At 41.4% G+C, this 22,662-nt stretch overlaps 1 protein-coding gene across 1 annotated transcript; it reads right to left on the bottom strand.

Moving 5' to 3' along the window:
- Nucleotides 1-9,227: 9,227 nt before the first annotated feature.
- LOC130222207 (gastrula zinc finger protein XlCGF49.1-like) lies at nt 9,228-10,873 on the bottom strand. The gene has a single exon (XM_056454843.1). The coding sequence runs from the start codon at nt 10,814-10,816 to the stop codon at nt 10,337-10,339; it is 480 nt and encodes a 159-aa protein (XP_056310818.1). The 5' UTR covers nt 10,817-10,873; the 3' UTR covers nt 9,228-10,336.
- Between the last annotated feature and the right edge of the window lie 11,789 nt (nt 10,874-22,662).

Here is a 22,662-nt window from a genome sequence, read left to right as displayed (position 1 = left end):
ATGATTCACCCTAACTTTCTCTATCACAACTTATCACAACTCATTCATCTTTTTCTTTTTATTCAACACTATTTTAGTTATGTTTTAATTTATGCAGTCTGTAACGTCCTTCATTCAATTCAAATGTATCAAAGAAATGAACAATCGTATATACTAATGCCAAAAACCATTTATTTAGAATATTCAATAGCAGAATTTTAGAAAAAGGTTTCTGCTTACCTTTCTTTAGAGAGGCCTCTCTGGTTTTGGCATCAGAAACAAACGTCCATCTATTTGAAAGTCTCCAGTCAATCACGTCGGGGTCACCAATTGTTGGACTCAAATGGTCCATTGCATGTTCAAAAATTGACGGAGACCTGAGTTAAAATTAAGAAGTTTTATTTTGAATGCGAGAAGTTAGAGAGTACCAGTTCTGCGCAGGAGAGATGTAATTTCAATTCAGCTCTGGTCTCCTTTGGGCTCTCCTTCATGTTTTATAATGTCTTTCACACACTATCTAATCTCAACTTTATTGACTCATGATGTCTTCTTGGCAGTTGGACCATTCAGCAACCAAATGTTCATCTTTCTGGTATCTTCTCTTGACAGTTGGCCTTGACCGTCGACTAGGCAAATGTTTCAGAGCACGAGCACACAGTTCATACATTTCAGAGCTCTCTGCATTTTGCATACACCCATGTTCGATAACAGGCAGGTTGCTGAGAGCAGCCCATCAACTCTTCTCTTATGCACATATGGCATTTAACTCCTCAGAAAAAGAAATCCCTTTATGTCTGTATTTATTAGTAAATGATAACAAAGCCTAACAATAAAAAAATGCTATCCTTCAGTAACAATGTTGAGGAATTAAACAATATAATTACAAGCATAATACATGAGTCAGCAGAAGTAATAGGTAAAACATCAGGGGCTAGGAGAAAGAACATGGTACCATGGTGGACAGATGAGTGCAGAAGTGCAGTTAAAAATAGAAACAAAATCTTCAAAGTTGTAAAGTTAAATCATACTTTTGACAATTTAATGGAATGTAAAAGAGCACAGGCAAAAACCAAGAGAAACATTAAAGAAGCCAAAAGGAAATACTGGAGAGATTATTGCAGCAATATTGGGACAGAAATACACATTAAGGAGATCTAGGAAATGATTAGACAGATGGGTGGTGTAAGAATGGAATTTTCTCTACCGATATTAAGAAATAACGCAATTGAAGCAATTACTAATGAAGACAAAGCTAATATGCTTGTAAAAGGTTTTGTAAAGAAACATAGTTCACAGAATCTCTCACATGAGGAGCTAAATAATATAAATAGGATAATTGAAGAAAATAAAGAAGCTTTGGCGAAATAAGATGTAGAGCAGAGCCCATTAGAAGCAAATTTCACACTGTTTGAATTAAAGAGAGCCCTGATAGGAGTTAAAAACACATCGCCAGGGAAAGATGGAATAAGCTACAAAATGATTAAACAACTCTCTGATGTAGCAAAAACCTTAATAATTGATCTTTATAATAAAATTTGGGAACAAGGACAGTTGCCCTGCTTATGGAAACACTCAGTAATAGTCCCCATAGGAAAACCTGGCAAAGATAAATCAGAAATCACAAGTTATAGACCTATAGCCTTAACATCTAACTTATGTAAACTTATGGAGAGAATGATAGCCAAAAGGTTAATGTATTATTTAGAAAGCAGGGGAATAATTACACCTTATCAGAGTGGGTTCCGCAATGGAAGAACAACAATGGATCCGGTAGTAAGTTTAGAAAATGAAATTAGAAAGGCACAAGTAAATAGAGAATCAGTCTTGGCAACCTTTTTCGACATAGAAAAGGCATATGATATGCTATGGAAAGAGGGATTGTTAATTAAACTGAATAATATGGGTGTAGGTGGTAAAATGTTCAATTGGATTAAAGATTTTTTAATGGGAAGAACTATAGAAGTTAGAATAGGGAACAGGACATCAGGCACATATTCAGTAGAAAATGGCACTCCACAAGGAAGTGTGTGTAGCCCAGTTCTATTTAATATAATGATAAATGATGTTTTTGATGGAGTGGAACATAAGATAAACAGAACACTATATGCAGATGATGGTGCATTATAGGTAAGGGGCCGCAGTATTGATAACTTACAGAACAGAATGCAATCAGCAGTTAGTCAGGTTGAAAGATGGGGATGGGGAATGGGGATTTGATCTATCAGTGGAAAAAAACTCAATTTATCTGTTTTTCCAAAAAACAAAAAAAAAAAAAAAAACTAAATAAACCTTTAATTGTATGGACAACATCTTAAACAAGCTAGTGATATAAGATATCTAGGGGTATGGTTTGACTGTAAGCTTACCTTCAAAAATCACGTTCAGAATATGAATTTACAAATTTAAGAAATTACAATTTAAGAAAGCAATTAAAGTAAGTAAGCAATTAATAAATTGAAATGTTTGGCAGGATATAATTGGGGGGTAACAGGGTCATCTTTGAAAAAGATATACACTGCCATAGTTCGTTCAGTATTTGATTAAGGAAGTGTAGTGTATAAATCAGCAGCAAAAACCATATTGGCTGAACTTGACAGGATGCAGGCCAAAGCACTTTGAATATGTTGCAGAGCTTTTAGAACCTCTCCAATACCAGCACTGCAGGTTAAAACAGGCGAGATGCCATTAAATATCAGGAGATTACAACTCTCTTTAACATATTGGGTAAATCTAAAAGGACAAGAAGCTACACACCCTACAAAAATGGTTTTAAATGAATGTTGGGAATATGGTCGCACTAATAGTAGTAGCTTTGGATGGAACAGTAGCCAAGAGGCAGAAGATATTGGGATCAGTAATATCTCTTGTAGCAAAAATAACTATATGAGTACAATTCCACCTTGGTTGTTTTGTTTTCCTGTAGTAAATCTGGAAATAAAGAATGTAATTAAGTCAAAAGGAGAATGTCAAAATGTTAATCAGTATTTAGAAATAATGTATAATGAAACAGTACAAATTTATACAGACGCATCAAAAGAATCAACTGGTAAAACTAGAGCGGCGATATACATTCCAAATATAGAACTAAAATACAAAAATGAACCTCAAATCACCTCTCCAGTCAGGGAATCAAACCCCAGTCTTCCGCGTGACAGGCGGCAATACCGTCCACTATACTAATGAAGATCTGCGCAGTTAGAGCACCCGTTCTCACCCCACACAGATCAGCAATGTATTAATTAAAGACCTTGGCTGACAGCAAGAGGAGGGTAGAAAACTGGGCTTGGATAGTTATTCTTCATTATTAATCCTTGCTTCTTCATCAGTCAGTGCATCACACAGGAGAACGTTATTAGCATGTTTTGCAGCAAACAAAGCACGCCGTTCATTCTTACACATTGCCCAGCTTTTACTCCACAAAATGTCAGCTTGCCCTTTCATGAGCTGCATCCTGTCAACCCTTGCAATGACATTCAAACCGGGGGAGCTCATTACAGTGAATACTGAGTGACAGAACATAAGAACTCCACTACTGCAGTACTGCAGTACTGCACTACTGAGTGAAGTTATCGACCTCATTTTTTTGGTGCGGCTGTACCCTTGAACGCTTTATCCAACCTCAACGCCAGAAAGAGATGGGATATATACTGGACAGGGTTTTTTTTGCCCACACAAAGAACTCCTTAGTTGAAAGCTTTCATTTTCTACACTTCTGTGAGAAGATGTCCACAAGTGTTGGCAATATAGTGGTGAGCATAACTGGCTTCTGAAGGATTCAGATTTATACCTTTCAATCCATCTCAGAATGGATCAACGATTTTTTCAACTATACCTTTTTGCATCCTCCTGTTTCTCATTATCTTTAATAAATGTGATTATTTGATTATTTAAATGAGTATTTAACTTTGAAATGATTTTAACTAATAAATAACTTAACACACTGCTCTATGTAAGAATAATCAGTGCATTTGCCCGTCTCTGTGTAACTTTTTCAGGAACCACCAAACTAGGTCAGAGGTCACGGAGACCTCGAGTGGAACTGAGGGCTGAGGACTGGAAGCAACTGTCTCCGTTGTTATTTCTAAGAGTTAATACTATCTAAAATGTCTAAAGTGATTTTGCTATATTTACAGTTAATTATTTTAAAGTGACTCTACTTTTTATTCAAGATAGACTTTGTGTAGTAAGGATATAACTGCCTGAATGTAGATTATACCGGTTTTTAACCAGTTTTGATAAAGAGGCCTGAGAGTACACTCAGCCTTTGGTAAGAAACAGATTATACTTTAAGTGTGTGTGTTCTATTTGATTGTGGATCCATTTCACATGTCTGGAGCAAGATTACAATAGTTTTGGATTTTTCATTAGTTTCTATTTAATTTTGACTTTGTTTTCAAATTTAGTTAGTTTTAATTCGTTTGATTGGGAGATTTACGAGTTTTTATTAGTTTCTATATTTTGAAATGACTTAGTTTTAATTTAGTTTTTATTAGTTTCAGTATTAGTTTTAGTTTTTTTTTCTAAATGAGGATATTTGTTAGGTGCAAGATTCAAAATCAGCAAAATAAATATTGTATAATAAAAACTCAGCCATACATTTTTTGAAACCTGTATTCAGAGGATACATGAACACTATCATCTACCACTACCATCTACCCATCCTCAAATTCAAATACAACAGCCCACAAGACAGCAGCCTTAAGTACAATATGTGTGCAGGGCTGATTCTGATGTTAGATACACAGTAGTGATGGGAAGTTCAGATATTTATAGCGGATGTTAGGACCAGGGGCGTAGCAACCGGGGGGGACGGGGGGGACACGTCCCCCTCACTTTTTGGAAACAGGTTATTCTGTCCCCCGACTGGCCCACATGTTTTATTTGACCTAGCGGCCGCAAGTGTTCTCTGATTTGTTACTTGATTTGAGTGAACGATCACTCAGCCAATCACACCGCGAATCTCTTGAGCGTCTGCCACGAGCTTCATTCATACACTTTGCAGTCAAAGACAGGTATGACGCGGAAGGGAGCAACAACTACAGCTGGGTAAATCACTAACGTTACAGAATCCTACTTTTGTTCCGTTTCGAAGTGAGAACCGTAAAGTCCCTGGTGCTGGTTTCTTGTCTGGCGCTGAGCCAGAGAAAGACAGCGGGGTTAAGTTGGTTTTGTTTTCGGTTTTCCTGACACATTCAGTGACAGACGGCATTAACTAAAAAACCTCTAACCCTAAAAAGATCTAAACTGTATTCCCTACAAAAAGACAAAGCAGGTTATGTTTCACAGCTGTCTTTCTTTTTTTCGCTTGATATTACGAGCACTGCTTGAGCAGTCGCAATATGCGTTTAGCCAGAGAGAGCTCGCGCTGACCTAAGCTCTCAGTAAGGGACCGTCGGAAAAGTGCTTCTTTTTTTCGTTTTTTTTTCTTCTTCCTAAAACAAGACCAACTTAATTCTGCTGAGAAAGACGTGTTATATTATCACAATTATGCAGCCTTTTTTACGGCCTATTGCTTAATTTATGATTTAGACATGTAAATACAGACAAGTACTAGTAAAACAAGAACTTTAGTGTTTGTAAAATGCACAAGGAAGTCTAACAATCCATTAAAATATAATTTGCAGATGTGTTTTAATCATATCAGATACACATACTGAAAGTAACTATTATTATAGTTCACCAACCACTTACTTGCATGTATTTGGGGAGTAATTGGTGAATTTACGTGTTGAATCCTGCGTGTTCTGCTTTTATGAATGACGCATCGGCCGCAAGTACACATGGATGTCCATCTCACATTATCTAAGTAGTATCAACTTGCAATTTTGCAATTGCATTGTAGTATTTAAAAATATTTTCACACAGAGAAATGCTTAATTTAAATGTGTGTGGTTCTGTTTATTTATTGTTATTATTAATATTTTGTAATTATTTTAGAATTTTGGTTAAAAGATTATTAAATAAACTTTATTGCTAATAAATCATTAATCACTTTTGGGTGACCATAAAGCTGTCCCCCCACTTTTAAAATGGCTGTTACGCCCCTGGTTAGGACTCAACATTATGAAGTCAGCAATAGTAATTTCAGTCAATTAAAACATCACCATGATCTGAAAAATGTCTTACAGTAAAGTTTTGCAACCCAACTGAAGCATGATGCACCTATTTAAACTCCATTACGCAGTTGTTGAAGTTTAGTTCTGTCACAGCAGGCTGTTTGTACTGTTTGTGCTCGGTTCACTGAATCACGCATACGCAGTTTTCTCGGTTAACCACTTCTCAAATTTGATCTTAGTGTAATGTCACTGTTCTAATAACTTAATAAGAGTATATATTGGATTATTTTGAGTTAGAGGGGGTATTAGGCTTGTTAAAAAGTAAATAGTTTGTGGATGAGTGCTTACTGGAGACGTAAATCGTTTCAAATGATTCAGTTCGATTAGGTGAACTAGTTTGATTAGGTGAACTAGTTCAACCGGTTCACTAGGAAGATCTGGTTAAAAAGATTCATTCGCGATACAGAGATAAAACCCATTATTGGTCACAAACGTGTTAAAGTAATAGTTTTAAGTCTCTGTATTTAATGCTATCACCGTGCTGCTGTGATGTCCACTCGTTGTTTTTGTCGCGGGAGCAACAGCGAGGATGACTGGAGGAGAACCAGCTCGTTCTGGCCAATGGCAGCAGGACTACAGACTCTGAGGTGCCGTACGGGTCAAAAACCTGCAGCGACGAGTAAATAGATTTACTTCTAAAAGGCTTACAGTAAGTTTATGTAGTAAATACATTTACAAATACAAAAATGAAGGAGGTTTTTGCTATAATTTTAGTTAGTTTCAGTTAGTTTTATATGTACACAATACAGTTTCAGTTAGTTCTAGTTTTTTGAAAAAATCGTTTTTATTTTTATTTCAGTTAACGACAATTATTTAACATTTTAGTTTTTGTTTTTTCGTTCGTTTTCATTAACTATAATAACCTTGGTCTGGAGTCAGCTCTAAATAGTCTAGTGGATGTCTGACGTTTATGCTTAAGATATTGTTCAGAATTGTACGCATGCACCCACGTGGAAATTTTCCTAGTCTATCTGTGTTTTAACATCAGGTTAGAACACCTATATGTGTGACGCAGTTAATGACGTTATATGAGAGTATAATTGTTATTGATTTGTGATTGTAAGCAGAGCGGGCTAGGAACTAATTTTCCAGTGTTGAAGCTGGCTTCTGCTGATGAAACTGCAAACTATCTTCAGTAAACTTTATTTATTTATTTGAATCTCTGACTCCAGCTCTTCTTCATCTAACAGACTGGTCATTCATTGGGTTAAACTGTATACCATCCATACATCAGAAATTCAATTGTTGATTTTAACAACTAAATTGCTGCTAGTAAAAATTGGTTTGTCCTCCACACACTTCCCCTCCACTGTTACATTCTCTCTTCCCTCACACACAGTTTTCCCTTCTTGATGTAAATAGTGGAGCAGAAACACTCTGTTCCACTTTAACATCCTGCCTAGGTGAGATGTGAGAAAAGGTGACCAGTGAGGTGAGAAAATACAGACCAGTCTCTCTCTTGTTCTATTTATTACCAAAACACTACAAAGGGCTGTTTTCAACTAAGTTTCCAAATTTTTAACTCACATCAAACTGCCTAAAGGATATCGGCTTGGAAAAAAAATCACTAATCTGCTTACATCACCTTCCCTGCAACTCCACACATTCAACACAATTTCTCAATCCAGCTGGTATCATCCCACATTACCCCATGTAGTTTGGTAAATAACCTTAGGGTGACTCTGGATGATCAGTTGTCCTTTAAAGAGGACATTGCTAACACAGCTCCATCATGCAGATCTGCACTTTTCAACATCAGAAAAATCAGACCCTTCTTAACAGATCATGCTGCACAACTTTTAGTGCAAACTCTTGTCATTTCAAGGCTGTACTCCTAAAGTGCTCTTCTAGTTGGACTCCCATCCTGCACCCTTAATCCTCTACAGATTCTCCAGAATGCTGCAGCTCATCTGGTCTTCAAAATGCTCTCGGACACTGCATCGCCACACAATCGGGTCGCAAAGAACTTTCCATGCAACACCGAAACCGCAAAAAAACTTCTGCAAATCGACTCGCAACAGAGTCTGTCACCCCGGTAACCCAGGACAACTTCCACTTACAAGCGAGTCAATCCCAAGGATGTCACTGAAGCAGAGTCACCAACCAATCAGGAACGCAGTGTTTCGTCATGGCCAGTCGGCGAAAGAATCTTAAACAAATGTTGTCTCTTGCTAATCTGGTGCACATTGATCTTAAGCAGTTACAGATAAGCCAAACCTCTGCTTTTGTGGTTTTTCAGGTGTGATTCTAAGATCTAGTAGTAAGAGCTTAAATTAATTTTAGACGGTTGTCAACTCATTTTGCACAAGCACCAGAATTGAGAACCACTGCTCTGAGGTACTCAAAATAACAAACTATCATACTCGAAATGAACTGCATTCCTAAAGTTACTTCTCTACTTCAGTATATCCCTGTAAATATTTCTTTACAATATTTAAAACAGTTGGATTATTTAGTCAAATAATTTATCTGGAACAATAAGCACCCTAGGTGGCATAGGAGTACATCGCAACAGCCAGTTGATGAAATAGGGTTAGGGCTTCCTGAGCATTTATTTCATTATTACGCCTTCAGTCTGAGACATCTCGCGCACTGGTCCATCCCTCCTGAGAGAGCTCCATCTTGGTTTATAGTTCAACAAGCCAAGCCATTTTGTAAATGTGTTATTTTGAGGTTGATCTCAGAAATATAATAATTTTTACTGACATAATTTTAGGTGCAGGCTAGGACTGTCTCTGCCATTTGCAGATAACGTCCAGAGAAAGAAACAGCACCTCTAAGTCAGAAACCATGGTGCTTGACCGGAAAAAGGTGGCCATCTCCAGTTTAAAGGAGAGTCCTTACCCCAAATGGAGTTCAAGTATCTGCCTTTTTTTTTCATGAGAAATGGAATGTGAGATTTAAAGATGGATCAGTGCAGCAGCAGCAGTAATGCAGATAATGTGATTGTCTGTTGTGGTGAAGGAGCTGAGACGAAAGGCAATGTTCTCCATTTCTTGCTCAATCTAGGTTCCTACTCACACCTGTGCTCATGACTGAAAGGACAAGATGTCGGATACAACTGGACACATTTTACAAAGTGTTATGACCCACTTGTTTGAGTTGCACCATAAGAGAGATGAGCCAACAAAATAGCCTGAATGCAAATTATTTATTATAAAATGTCACTCATAGAACAATCAATAAAAGCAACCAACAAATGTCTAGGGATAATAATGTAGATAAAGAACTTAGGATATAATCACAGCAACACTTTAACTACATGATACAAGTAATCCGCACCTGTACAATCACTTGCAAAGAGATTTTAAGCCGCAGAGGTGCTGTTTGCCAGATGTTTATGAAACTGTTCTTCTCTCAGCCACCATCAATGTGTTTACGGTACCATTGTGTTTATGGTAAACGCGAGGAACGCAACACATTTGCAACCCGACCTACTGCAGTGTAGGAGTGCTGGAAAACAGTATACCGTCACTCAGCCTTTTCAAACATTATTCAGACATGAAACATCCTGTGCACATGAGAAAATGTTTTGCTGCATTCATGTCATGTGTGCAACTTTTTGTCCATGTGTTTGTTAAGCTGCGCCGAATAAGCGAAACTCTGTAGACACTGATCAGATCTGTACAGTTTCTCTCCAGTGTGAATCCTCTTTTGTGTTTTTAGATGTGTTAATTGATTAAACCTCTTGTAACAGTGTGAACACTTGTACTGTCTCTCCAGTGTGAAACATCTGGTGCAGTTTCAATTTTGGAGCTGTAATAAAAGTCTTCTCACACCCAAAGCACATATACTCTTTCACACCAGTGTGGATCTTCATGTGTTTATTAAGGTTTGCTGATCGGTTGAAACTCTTCCCTCACTGAGTGTATGTAAATGCTCCAGTGAGGGTCTTCATGTGTTTATTAAGGTCTGAGGAGTTGCTGAAACTTATCCCACGCCAAAGCTGGAGTCACACTAGAGTTTGAGCATGCAAAATTCTGTTGTACAGCTCTGCGAAAAGGGCAGGATTAAACAAGATGAATAGATATTAAAAAAAGTGAGCAATTGGTCCATATTTTACATTTCTGTCCAGAGAGGTCATGTTTTGATCTTCGATTGGTCTCACACAGTCAAGTAAAGCGATTTCGCAGGTCAGAGTTCACCAAGCTTGAACTTTGCAATGCAGTGAACTGCGAAACTTGCATTTTCGGTCTGACGCATTCGTGTGCGTATGAATGGAAGTCTATGGGGAGAAAAGTCTAGTGTGGCTGCAGCTTAGGTGCAAGTGAATGGTATCTCTGAATGGTGTGGCTCATCATGTGTTTATTAAGGGGTGATGATCGGCTGAAACTCTTCCCACACTGAGTGCATGTAAATGGTTTCTCTCCAGTGTGGGTCTTCATGTGTTTATTAAGGTCTGATGAGTTGCTGAAACTCTTCCCACACTGAGTGCATGTGAATGGTTTCTCTCCAGTGTGAATCCTCATGTGTAGATTAAGGGATGATGAGCGGATGAAACTCTTCCCACACTGAGTGCATGTGAATGGTTTCTCTCCGGTGTGGATCCTCATGTGTTGATTAAGGTGTGATGATTGGCTGAAACTTTTCCCACACTGAGTGCATGTGAATTGTTTCTCTCCAGTATGGATCCTCGTGTGTATATTAAGGGATGATGAGCGGATGAAACTCTTCCCACACTGAGTGCATGTGAATGGTTTCTCTTCAGTGTGAATCATCATGTGTAGATTAACGTGTTTTGAGCAGCTGAAACTCTTCCCACACTGAGTGCATGTGAATGGTTTCTCTCCGGTGTGAATCATCATGTGAATCTTAAGATTGCTTTTTCTTCCAAAACTCTTTCCACACTGGCTGCAGGTGAAATGATTCTCATATCTCCTTTTTAATATACCACCAGTCTGTAAATGAGTTTTTTCCTCAATTTTGACATGATGTTCCTCCTCTTTACTCCCCTCATTCTCTTCAATTAGGTCTGAAATGCATAAATAAAACATTAGTTTTTATTAAGTCTTAAAAATTCTCATCAAAAGCTGAAAAGTGAAAAGACACTGGAAACATTGGCTACACACACTGTAATTTTGATGCACATTAAATGTAAAATAAATTACATCATATTTTGTTCGGTCCACTAACATGTACACATTTAAGCAGATTCAATTTATCTTTATTTATCTAGTGCTTTTACAATGTAAATTGTGTCAAAGCCCTTTAACATAGAAGTTATAGTAAATTGAAACTGTGTCAGTCCAGTTTTCAGCGTTTCTTACATAATTGATTATGAAAGTCATTTGGTCATACTGACAAGACACAGATTTGAAAGCTGTAAATGGCCTATTTTTATTCATGAATATTCATTATTACAACAAAATGCTTTTCTAAAATTTGTAAAGCAGGCAGGGCATACTTGTTCATTCTGTGCCTGATTGGTGAATGCATCAGAAAAAAAGTTCTGGGGTAATAGCTGAACAAACAGCTGAATATTTGCCTCACAGACATGAGACATACCTGTACAGTTTCTGCATAAAGGCTGGAATGTACACCTTTCCCCTTGTTGGGTCAATTTCATCCATTCTAGATTCAAAACTTTCTCTGTGTTTCAGCAAACGGACTGATATTTGGGGACATCTTATTTTGACATATTCTGGGAAAATGCTTTGAAATAATAATAAAAAAAAACCAATACACTGGGAAAATCTACTCCCTTTTCGTTATATTCATGGCTGTTTTTTATCCATTGGCATCTATTATAACAACATTTTTTTGATTGCAAAGCCATGACAGCATATAATCATGCATTTATGATTGTTGGTGTTCCCCTACATAAGGGAACTTCTACGAGTGTCTGTATAAACAGAATTTGGGAGTGCTTTAGAGGACCAATCACTTCTGAAGATAAGAAAAAGGGCCAATGAAATGCTAATTGAATTGGCGGAGCTTAGCTCCACAGCTGAAACTGATGAGCCAATTAGGGCTATATCAGTCGGCTTCTGGAGCCGATTGTTGCTTCAGACCCAGAATTGTTGCTTCAGACCCGATCTGAGACTGAAGAACCCTTCTGCTGAGCTGACTTCCAACATTGAAGAAAGCATTACCTTCAGCAGTGCGGGGGAAGATGTTCTAGCGGCGGTCGAGCTGGGTTTCCCATCCCCTTGGCGTTTCGCTGGTGACCTGAAAGAACAGTTTTCTGAAAGAGCAGAATTCCCAAAGAGAGCACACGGTCGTGCAGCGCGTCTTTTTAAAGATGTCGTTTCGACCGTGCGTTACTGGATGCGGTGGTTTCCTTGCCCCTGATGACAGGCGCGAGTATCTGTCACATGCTTGGGGGGTCCAACATGTTGATGTGGTGCTCGCGGACAGTCCTTGTCCGCATTGCGATGGCTTGACTGTTGCGCAACTGAGGTTGTTGCGAGCTCTTTTATTTGGGCAAGTCACCCCTGCTGCTCCCCGCCAAGCAGTTAGAACTTGGGCATGCCTGAGGGTTACAGTGGGGGCTAATCCGTCACCTATAGGTCCGCGGACCCCTCGCTACTTCTCAGTGTGCTCTGTTTCTGCTTCAATTGCGAGCACTGGTCCATCCTCCGGGTTGGCCGCGCTTTCATTAGATGATACCAGGGATGTGATGTCCATCGCTGCATCTGAGGGCGCGTTGACATGTTCTGATGAAGATCCGGACCCCCTGCCAACCTCCGGGGTTGTCAGTGAGGTTTTGGATCTGGAATTGGACATGTTAGCCCTGTTATCCCGGGCTGCTTCGGCCGTGGGATTGGACTCCGCTGTGTCTCCGCACCGATCTGGCTTTTCTACGGGCCGGAGTGCCCCTAGGGCTAGTATCCAGGCATGTTGTCGTAATGACAGATGCCTCCAGCACGGGCTGGGGGGCCGTGTGCAACGAGCATGCAGCCGCGGGTTAGTGGTCCGGACCCCGCCTGCATTGGCATATCAACTGCCTGGAGCTGTTGGCAGTGTATCTGGCTCTCCGCCGCATTTTTCCGGTGCTGGAGCAGAAACACGTGCTGGTCAGGACGGACAGCATGACGACGGTGGCTTATATCAACCGTATGGGGGGTATACGCTCTCGCCGCATGTCTCAGGTCGCTCGCCGTCTGCTCCTTTGGAGTCACACGAGGCTGAAATCGCTGCTTGCCATTCACATTCCGGACGAGCTCAACTGTACAGCTGATGCACTCTCACAGTAGCTAGTGTCCCTAGGAGAGTGAAGACTTCACCCCGATTCGGTCCAGCTGACATGGGCGTGCTTCGGGGAAGCCCAGATCGATCTGTTTGCTTCCACCGAGAACGCACATTGCCAGCTGTTTTATTCCCTGACCGAGGCCTCCCTCGGCACGGATGCACTGGCTCACAGCTGGCCATCGGGCACGCGCAAATATGCGTTTCCCCCAGTGAGTCAAATCGCACAAACTTTGTGCAAAGTCAGGGAGGACGAGGAGCAGGTCTTGTTTGTTGCGCCCCTCTGGCCCAACCGGACCTGGGTTTCGAAACTCACACTCCTCACGGTGGCCCCTCCTTTGTGCATTTGCCTAGTGGAGGACCTCCTCTCTCAGGGACGTCCATAGATGGAGCGCGGAGGACTTAGGTGACTTACCGCCCGCGGTACTTAAAACCATCACTCAGGCTAGAGCACCCTCTACAAGGCAAGCCTACGCCCTGAAGTGGAGTCTATTCTCTGAGTGGTGCGCTTCTCGCCGAGAAGACCCCCGAACTTGCCAGATTAGCATTGTGTTATCCTTCCTTCAGGATAAGCTGGAGCGCAAGCTGTCACCCTCCACACTGAAGGTTTACGGGGCTGCGATCTCCGCTCATCATGACGCGGTATACGGCAACACGCTCGGGAAGCATGATCTAATCATCCGATTCCTCAGAGGCGCGCGCTGATTAAATCCATCCTGCCCCCCTCTCATGCCCTCTTGGGATCTCTCTATAGTCCTGGCGGGTCTGCAGGGAGCTCCGTTCGAGCCACTCGATTCGGTATCACTTAAAATTCTGTCATTAAAGACAGCTCTGCTGATCGCATTGGCGTCATTCAAAAGAGTTGGGGAGCTGGAGGCATTTTTGGTCAGCGAATCGTGCCTTGAATTCGGGCCGGGTTACTCTCACGTTTTCCTGAGACTTCGACCTGGCTATGTGCTCAAGGTTCCTACCACCCCATTTAGAGATCAGGTGGTGAACCTGCAAACACTGCATGCGGAGGAGGCAGACCCAGCCCAATCACTGCTTTGTCCCATTCACGCTTTTTACGTGGAACGAATGCAAAATGTAAGATCATGTAAACAGCTCTTTATCTGTTATGGTGGTTGGCAGAGGTTGGCCCACTGGTTAGTTGATGCCATTGCCCTCGCTTATCAATGCTAGGGCGAGCTGCGCCCCCCTAACGTGAGAGCGCACTCTACTAGAGGTGTCGCTTTCTCATGGGCGTTAGCACGCGGCGCCTCTCTCACAGATATCTGCAGAGCTGCGGGTTGGGCGACACCTAATACAGTTGCGAGGTTTTATAACCTCCGAGTGGAGCCAGTGTCCTCCCGGTTATTGGGTAATCCCAATCAATCGGGGAGGAATTAAGCTCGGTGTCACCAACGCTTGCTGCGCCAGGCTCCCTAACCCGGAGATGCGTGGGCTTTTCCTACTTTACTAGTCAGTGCCCCATCCCAGGTGAACCCTTGAGAATTCCTCCGAGGCCCCCAGCATCGACTTAGCGGAGGAGTTGAGTGCATGGCTCAGTGTGCGGTTGGTATACCCATTTGGTCTACACGCATATTGAGGATCGGTGCCAGCTATGTGCATCCCCATTTGGTTATGCCATATGCATTATTACCACGGTGTTCCCCATTATTAGGCGGTCCCGTGTCTTCCCTAAACAGCTAACCAGCTTATCATATGTAGCACTCCCCCTCATTAGGGCTAGTCCATATGTCTCTTTACCATCAGGTCTCCCCTTCTAGGCTAGTAGGTGGTCTCTGCTGCGTCCTCCCCCTTCGGGGACTGGCACCCTTTCCCAACATACTATCGTATTTTTAAAAATCCCTAGTCTATATTAGCTAGGTAAAAGCACACTTACGAACGCTATTTAAAACTTTAAATTCCCATGTAATGGTAATATGTTGGGCCTAGGGGATGTTGGAAGGTTGCGCTCTTGGTGATGTCAGTGCGCTCACACTTTGGCCTGGCAAATAGGCAACGAAGACGTGTGTCTCCACTGCCACAGCACCTGAGTCTCCAGCTGGGAGCTGAGCGATCGGCTCTTCAGCAGGTAAATTCTGATGAGCTGGCTCCAGCAGCCGACTGATATAGCCCTAATTGGCTCATCAGTTTCAGCTGTGGACCTAAGCTCCGCCAATTCAATTGGCATTTCATTGGCCCGTTTTCATATCTTCTGAAGTGTTTGGTCGTCTAAAGTACTCCCAAAGTCTGTTTATACAGACACATGTCTCTGTTCTCTATTCGGGGAATGTGGGTTACGTACGTAACCAGGACGTTTTCTGTGATGACAGTCAACATTGTTTAATTGGTCTTCACCCATGGGATGGCAAAAAAGGAAATGGGTGAGAGCATAAAGGAAGAGGAGAAGAGTTGAAGAGGGCAGCATTATGCGGTGAAAGAAAGAAAAATTGACTGCACTGTTGCAGTGCGGGAAAACGAGTAGAGAATCTGAGTCGAGACGAGCAGTGTAAACTTAACGACTGGCTGTGAGAAACAAAAAGCTAAAGTACGTATCGAAGCAACGGACAAAGACCGCTGTCTTGTAACTGAAGTGCTTGTGACGTCTGTGAACGAGTGCGTCACCAAAGACTTTAGTGCAGTGTACTGTCCTGAACAAAATCAACTTACCAATTTATCTTGCTAGCATAGAGTCAGCAGCCGACTCACCGGCTGGGTTTGTCGATGCCCTCAACCTTCACATCCACACCTCCACATTCGTCATTCCCCTCTTATGTCCCTTGACCCCTTCGCTCCATGGGTAAGAAGCAAAAAAATATTTTTTTTCTTTGCCCAAATTCTTATTTTATTCCTCTTATTTAGTTTTCTCTCCGTACTATTATTATCATCAGTATGATTTTTCCCTGTTTTTAAATGTGACGAATCTGCTGGCCTGAAATTATTTGCATTTTTTTCTTTCACTTTCATTTGAGTTATAAGTGCTGAGGGTTTTGTGTTTCATTGTGATTATTGTTATATTGTTTGTTTTGGACTTCCGGTTGGAGCGGCGCCATGCAAAGACGCAAACTGTTGAGGTCCTCACGTGAAACGTAAAATTTTGTTTAATATTGCTCTTATCCTAAATATTTTACCTTAAACCTACCTATACTGGAATATAAGCTTTAAGTGTCAGAGTCTAGCTGTTCTGAGCATAATTCAACTTGAATCAGGATGAATAAAGGCCGAAGCAACTGTTAGTAGGCGAAGTCCGCTACTAGTCTCCATGCTAATGCTAACCCTGAAGAGCAAGGTGCGTCTAAGAAAGAGATGGCTCCGGCAAATGATAACAGTATGGTCCTTCAAGCTATTGATGCACTAAAGGGCGATTTGATTGCTAAAATTGAGGAAAAGGCCGTTGCGCAGTCAAATGAACTTTGAAACCATATTGACCAGCTTCAAACAGAGATACGTAATGCTGTGGAGCATATTAACGTCAGAGTGGAAGCAGCGAAAGAGTGACTGGTCTGGAGTCTGTGTTGGGTGGATATTCCGACTCTCTTACTACCCTGGAAAAAGAGTTTAGTATAGTGAAAAAGGAGCTGGCTCTGCTGAGACTGAAGCGAAGATCTTGAGGAGAGGTCTCGCTGCTCAAATCTCCACATTACGCCAATTAAAGAAGGACGGGAGCACGGCAGACGCGTGACGAAATTTGTAGCCGGGCTCCTGAAAGATACCCTGAACCTCGAGAGCACTTTACTTCGGGACTGGGCATACCGCACTCTACGCAGTAAACCAGTGGACAACAAGGAACCGCCACGCGCCTTCGTGATTAAATGCCACTACTTTTCCGAAAAAGACAATATTTTGAAGAAAGCCATTGAAATTAAGGCAATCACGGCAGTACACTGGGCTGTCAAAGACAATACAAATGTTAATGTCACTCTCCAGTTGACTTTTAAAGAGCCCATATTATGGGTTTTTGAAAATGCCCTTCCATGTAGCGTGTAACGCAGCTCTTAGTGAAGTGAAATATCCAGCTAAGGCTTAAATCTGTAAGTGCACAGTGTTTAAAACTATTGATTCCTCTATAAAAGAGTTGACTCATAGTGCTTTAAACGAGTCGTCTTGATAACGAGTCATTAGGTGTTTCGTAATGACGCGACTACGAAACACAAGTAGTTGCGCGCACAAACCTGGGACATTTGAAATCTGTGGCCTCGCCCACTAACACAGAAAAAAAAGCCACACACACACACACCGGTCGAATGAAGTCACGCTGTGCAGATGGATATTATTGACAGTCTACCCAAAGGTGAAACCTCAGCAATATAGCCCAGCCTTGAGCAGTTTGAGTGCTTCTGGAAATTACATGCTTACAAAGAAGACTTCATTGGCCGTTTGTTAAAGGAAGGATCAGTAAAGACTGTCAGAACATGGATCAGTGCATCATGGATCAGTTTCTTCCCCCATTTCACAAGTGTAAGTACGTGCGATTAAAATTGTTGCCTCGTTTACGCTAGCTTGCACATTATGTATTTAGTTGTGTTTTGTTACTTGTAACCACGTGTACTGTATCCAGTAAACTCTTTGTATTCTCATATTGCGTGTAAAGCCACGTTGAAAACGCAACGCGTACCGCTTTGTTTACGGATCTTCAGCTGTTCCTACATGCATGCAACGGTCAAGCTTCAAAATAGTTTAAGCTCAGGTTTGAGGTGAGTTGTCTAAATTGCACCCAGCAAGCGGCAGAATAGAGAGGGTGGCATCCGCGACACCTCCCTCACCACCCGTGTCCTCAGCAGTTATATTCGCGCCTAGGGCGGCAGAATAGAGAGAGCGGCGTCCGCGACACCTTCCTTACCACCCGCGTCCTCAGTTATATCCGCGACCCCACCCCAGTCTTTAAATTTCATCCACGATACTCCCACCCTGCCCCCCGGTCTTCACTTTGCCAACGGGTCACTTTCGTTTTCACTTTCGGTTTGAGGGTGGCGTGATTGTCCTTTGCCTAGAGCGGCTCAGCTTGCTCCGGCCCTGTTGTGTCTTCTGAGGAGGAGGGTAATGTGTGTGTGTGTTGTGCCCTCTGAGGAGGAGGGTAATGTGTGTGTGTGTGTGTGTGTGTGTGTGCGTGTGTGTGAAAGAGTCTGTGTGAAAACAGCAGGTAGACTGTGACGGGCTAGGAGATCTCCTTGCCAGTTCTTGGAGGTTTTGCTCAATAAAATAGTTAGTCGTCAGTATTTTCAAGTCCATCGTCTGTATTTACATTCACCCACTGGCAGCCACAATCCACGCCTTACACTATGAAGCGTGTGTGCACTGTGACTACTTTTAAACAGGCTGTCATCGGTCCAATCAGCTTCGCGCTGAGGAGGGGTTTGAGAACAAATGAATCGCTGAAGGATTCATATGGGAGTCGCTGGGATAATTAGGTAAAAATAAATGCAGATTATAAGACCATGAAAGTGTTTTTTGACCTTGCATGCATATTAGACTGTTGTTGAAGACCCTTACAACCAAAATATGACCCTATTTCATGTATAATAGGGGCTCTTTAAATTACCACTATAGCACATGTATGTTTGTTGTTATTTCTAGTTCTGAAGTATATTTTGTCAATAATGGGGTAGCTTTGTAGTGAAACATCAAGAGCTGTTCAAATGGTTTTGTTTTATACGTGAGGTCCCACATGGTCAGCTAGTTAAGAGTGGGAGTAGCTGGAAGTGTGTGTAAGTTTATACACAAGGTTTCAATATTGTGTTGTTTCGTGTTTATAAGTGTATGTGCGATCACCCCTTTTTTGTTGTTTTTTTGCTTTCCTTTTTTCCTTTTCCTTTCCTTGTTTGTACACACCCCCATACAAACAAAACCCACAGATACCTTTCAGATGCTTCTAATAAATGTTTTCGATAGCCCTCCATAAAAATGGGTGGAGTAAAGGCAAACTTTACCAGTTATAATATGCGGGGGCTAAATCACCTAGTGAAACGAAACAAGGTGTTTGCATATCTTAATAAGTTAAAATCTGATATTGTATATTTACAGGAGACATATCTGTATTATATTCTGTAGACTCTTAAAGCTATTTAGATAAGAGGATAGAATATTAAATAAAGACAGCAGACGAGGTTGTTAGTTAGCCGGAGGTTCTCTTGTTCTACACTCCATGTACATAGTGCTTCACAGCATACACAAGTACAGGGCACCGTCTAGTGGTGTACATCAGAATTCATCATATCTTCCTTTTTTTTGTTTTAAATGAAGATGCATCAACTCTCCTAAGACTCTAACAAACTAACCAATCTAAACTTTTCACAGTTAAACTTGATACATTTCAACAGGAATAACGCTTTGGTGGTCTAACCACCCTGCCAGAACGAGTTACTTTAACAGACTGTATCAAGTTTAGGCACTGAAGACAGTCCTCCATATGTAGAGACTGGCACTGACGCAATCACATCTGGAACACACCCACTTGTCACTGGAGTCCAAAATATGTGAATTCTGGAAGCTGATCTCCCTTGTCTTGAGCAAGTGTTTTTGATCTCTCCTAAACCTTTCTCCATCCTGTGTTTGAACCAGATATGACCTTGGTTTTTCATGCTTTCTAACCACCACAGCAGGTAGCCATTGACTGTCTGCTCATCCTCACAATTTCTCCTTCCTTCATCAGTGCAGGTAGACATTTTGCTCCTTGATCGAAGTAAAACTTTTGTTTTCTCTGTCTGTCTTTTAGGCACTTCAGAACTCCTCTTTGCAGCTCAGGTTGAAACAACATACCTGCTGTTGGCAGTTTAGCTTTCAGCCGGCGACCCATGAGAAGCTGTGCTGGAGAAAAGTTCACTCCATCAAGTGGCGAATTTCTGTACTCAAGAAGAGCAACATGTGGGTCTCACTCCTTGACTTTCTTGTGCCTTTTTGAGCAGATTTTTAACAGTCTGTACTGCTCTTTCGCTTTGGCCATTAGATTGTGGATATCTGGGGCTAGATGTGGACTGCATGAACTTCCATTTATTTTGGAAATTTCTGAATTGTGCACTCACAAACTGTGGTCCATTGTCTGAGACTACTTCATCTGCAATCCCATGTCTAGCGAAAATCGACTTCAATGCTGTAATGACATGTTGACTTGTCGGTGTTAATTTTGCAATTTCAGGCAACTTGGAGAAATAATCTACACACAACAGTTAGTCAGCATGGTTGAAATGAAAAATGTCAACTCCCAATTTTGCCCAAGGGCGGTTTGGCAACTCATGGTTGATGAGCGGCTCTTTGGTGTTACTCTTTCTGAAAGTACTGCAAACAGCACATTTTAACACTACATCTTCAATTTGCTTTCCCATTCCCAACCAAAACAGCACATCTCTTGCTCTCTCCTTACATTTCACCACACCAAGATGAGCTTTTTGAATTTTCTTAAGCATCAGTGCTCTCATGCTGTGTGGAATTACTAATCTTGAATTTTTGAACAGCAGGCCTTCTGAAATGGTCAGTTCTTCTTTGAAAGTTTGCTACTTTTTTTACTTGTTTGGGCCATCTTGATTTGACTACTGACATCAGTACAAAGTTCTTTGTCCCCTGCAGTAGCTTCCTTGACTTCTCTTAATTTCTCTTCAGAAATAGGCAGACATTCTGTCAACTGATGCACTTCTAGGTTTTTATCTAGCAATTGTTCTGTCTCTTCATCTAGATAGGCTCTGCTCAGTGTATCTGCTATTTTCAGTTCCTTTCCAGGTTTGTAGTACACCTGTAGATCATACAGCTGGAGCTTCAACAACATCCTCTGCAGGCAAGGAGGGGTTTTCTGTAGAGATTTTTTGAAGACTGTCTCCAGCGGCTTGTGGTCTGACTGCACTTTTACTGCCTTTCCATATAGCTATTGGCTGAATTTTTCACAACCATATACGATGGCTAACAGCTCTTTTTCTATCTGAGCATACCTTTTCTGGCAGTCAGTTAAAGCTCTTGAACCATATGCCACAGGATGTCCTTCTTGGAGGATGACTGCTCCCAGACCCTCTGAACTAGCACCAACAGAAAGAGTCACTTCCTTGTTGACATCATAATATTTAAGAAATGGTGCATCGCTCAGCTGTGTCTTTAGTTTCTCAAAACTCCATTGCACTGGTCTCAGACAGATTCGGAACAAATTTTGCGAGGTATTGTACCATTCCAAGAAACCTCATTAAAGCAGATTTGTCTTGCGGCTTGGGAATTTTCACAATGGCTTTAATCTTCTCCTGGTCTGGCTTCAAACCTTCTCCAGTTAGTACATGACTAATGTACTGTACTTCATCTATCCTGAATTTGCACTTTTCCCGATTTAGTTTCAGCTTAACACTCCTCACTCTTTCAATAAGACTTTGCAGACTCACATCATGCTGTTCCACATTTTCTCCCCACACGAGTATATCATCCATGACATTCACCACTCCATCCAGATCCTGTAGTCTTTGAGCAATGCACTTCTGGAAGACTTCTGGAGCTGAAGATACTCCAAAAGGCAACCTCTTGAAGCGGAATCTTCCAAATGGTGTATTGAACGTGCAAAGCTTCGAACTTTCTTCATCTAATTGTATTTGCCAAAACCCATGGTTTGCATTTAGTACTGAGAAAATTTTTGCTTTTGGCATCTCGCTCACTACATCTTCAATTGTTTTGAGTGGAACATGCTGTCTTTTTATGGCTTTATTCAAGTCCATTTGGTCAATGCAGATGCAAATTTTGTTGGGCTTTACAACAGTCACCATACTATTGACCCATTCTGTGGGTTCTGTCTGTCTCTCAATGACTCCAAGACATTCCATTCTTATTAGTTCTGACTTTATTTTTTCTTTTAGTGCTATTGGCACTTTTCTGGAAGGATGAATCACAGGAGCCACACTTGGATCAATCTGGATGTGATGCACGCCTGGTATGCACCCTAAACCAGTAAACACATCTTCAAACTCCTTCAGTACATCTGTGTTTTCATCACAGACTACATTGTAGATTCTCTGAACAAGTCCTAAATCAGTGCACGCAGATCTCCCCAGGATAGCAGGCAAGTCATTCTCTATTACCTGTAACTCAATCTCTGCTTCTTTGTCTTTAAACTGGCAGGTGACTTTTATGGTACCTTTTGGCTTGTGGCCAGAATATGCAATTAATGTGCAGTTAGACTTGCTCAGTGATTTAGTTTCACCTACAATCACTTGAAAGTCTTTGTGTGAGATGACATTGCACTCTGCCCCTGTGTCCAGTTTTACACATCCTGCCGAAGTGATTTTTTCTGTGACACTTTGCATGTTTGACCATACGCTGGACCATAGACTTCTTCGGCTGAATGAATGAATGAATGACTTTGCAACATCAAGCAGTATTAGGCATGGGCCAGTAAAATAATCTGACAGAATGATAACCTTTAATAACAATATCA

This window comes from Danio aesculapii, chromosome 4 (genome assembly GCF_903798145.1).
Source record: "Danio aesculapii chromosome 4, fDanAes4.1, whole genome shotgun sequence".
Classification (NCBI taxonomy): domain Eukaryota; kingdom Metazoa; phylum Chordata; class Actinopteri; order Cypriniformes; family Danionidae; genus Danio; species Danio aesculapii.
This window is presented reverse-complemented; position numbering and strand designations above follow the sequence as displayed.

What these genes read in the sequence shown, in the direction of transcription:
- LOC130222207 (XM_056454843.1), bottom strand. Translation starts at nt 10,816, where the DNA reads ATGATGATTCACACTGAAGAGAAACCATTCACATGCACTCAGTGTGGG.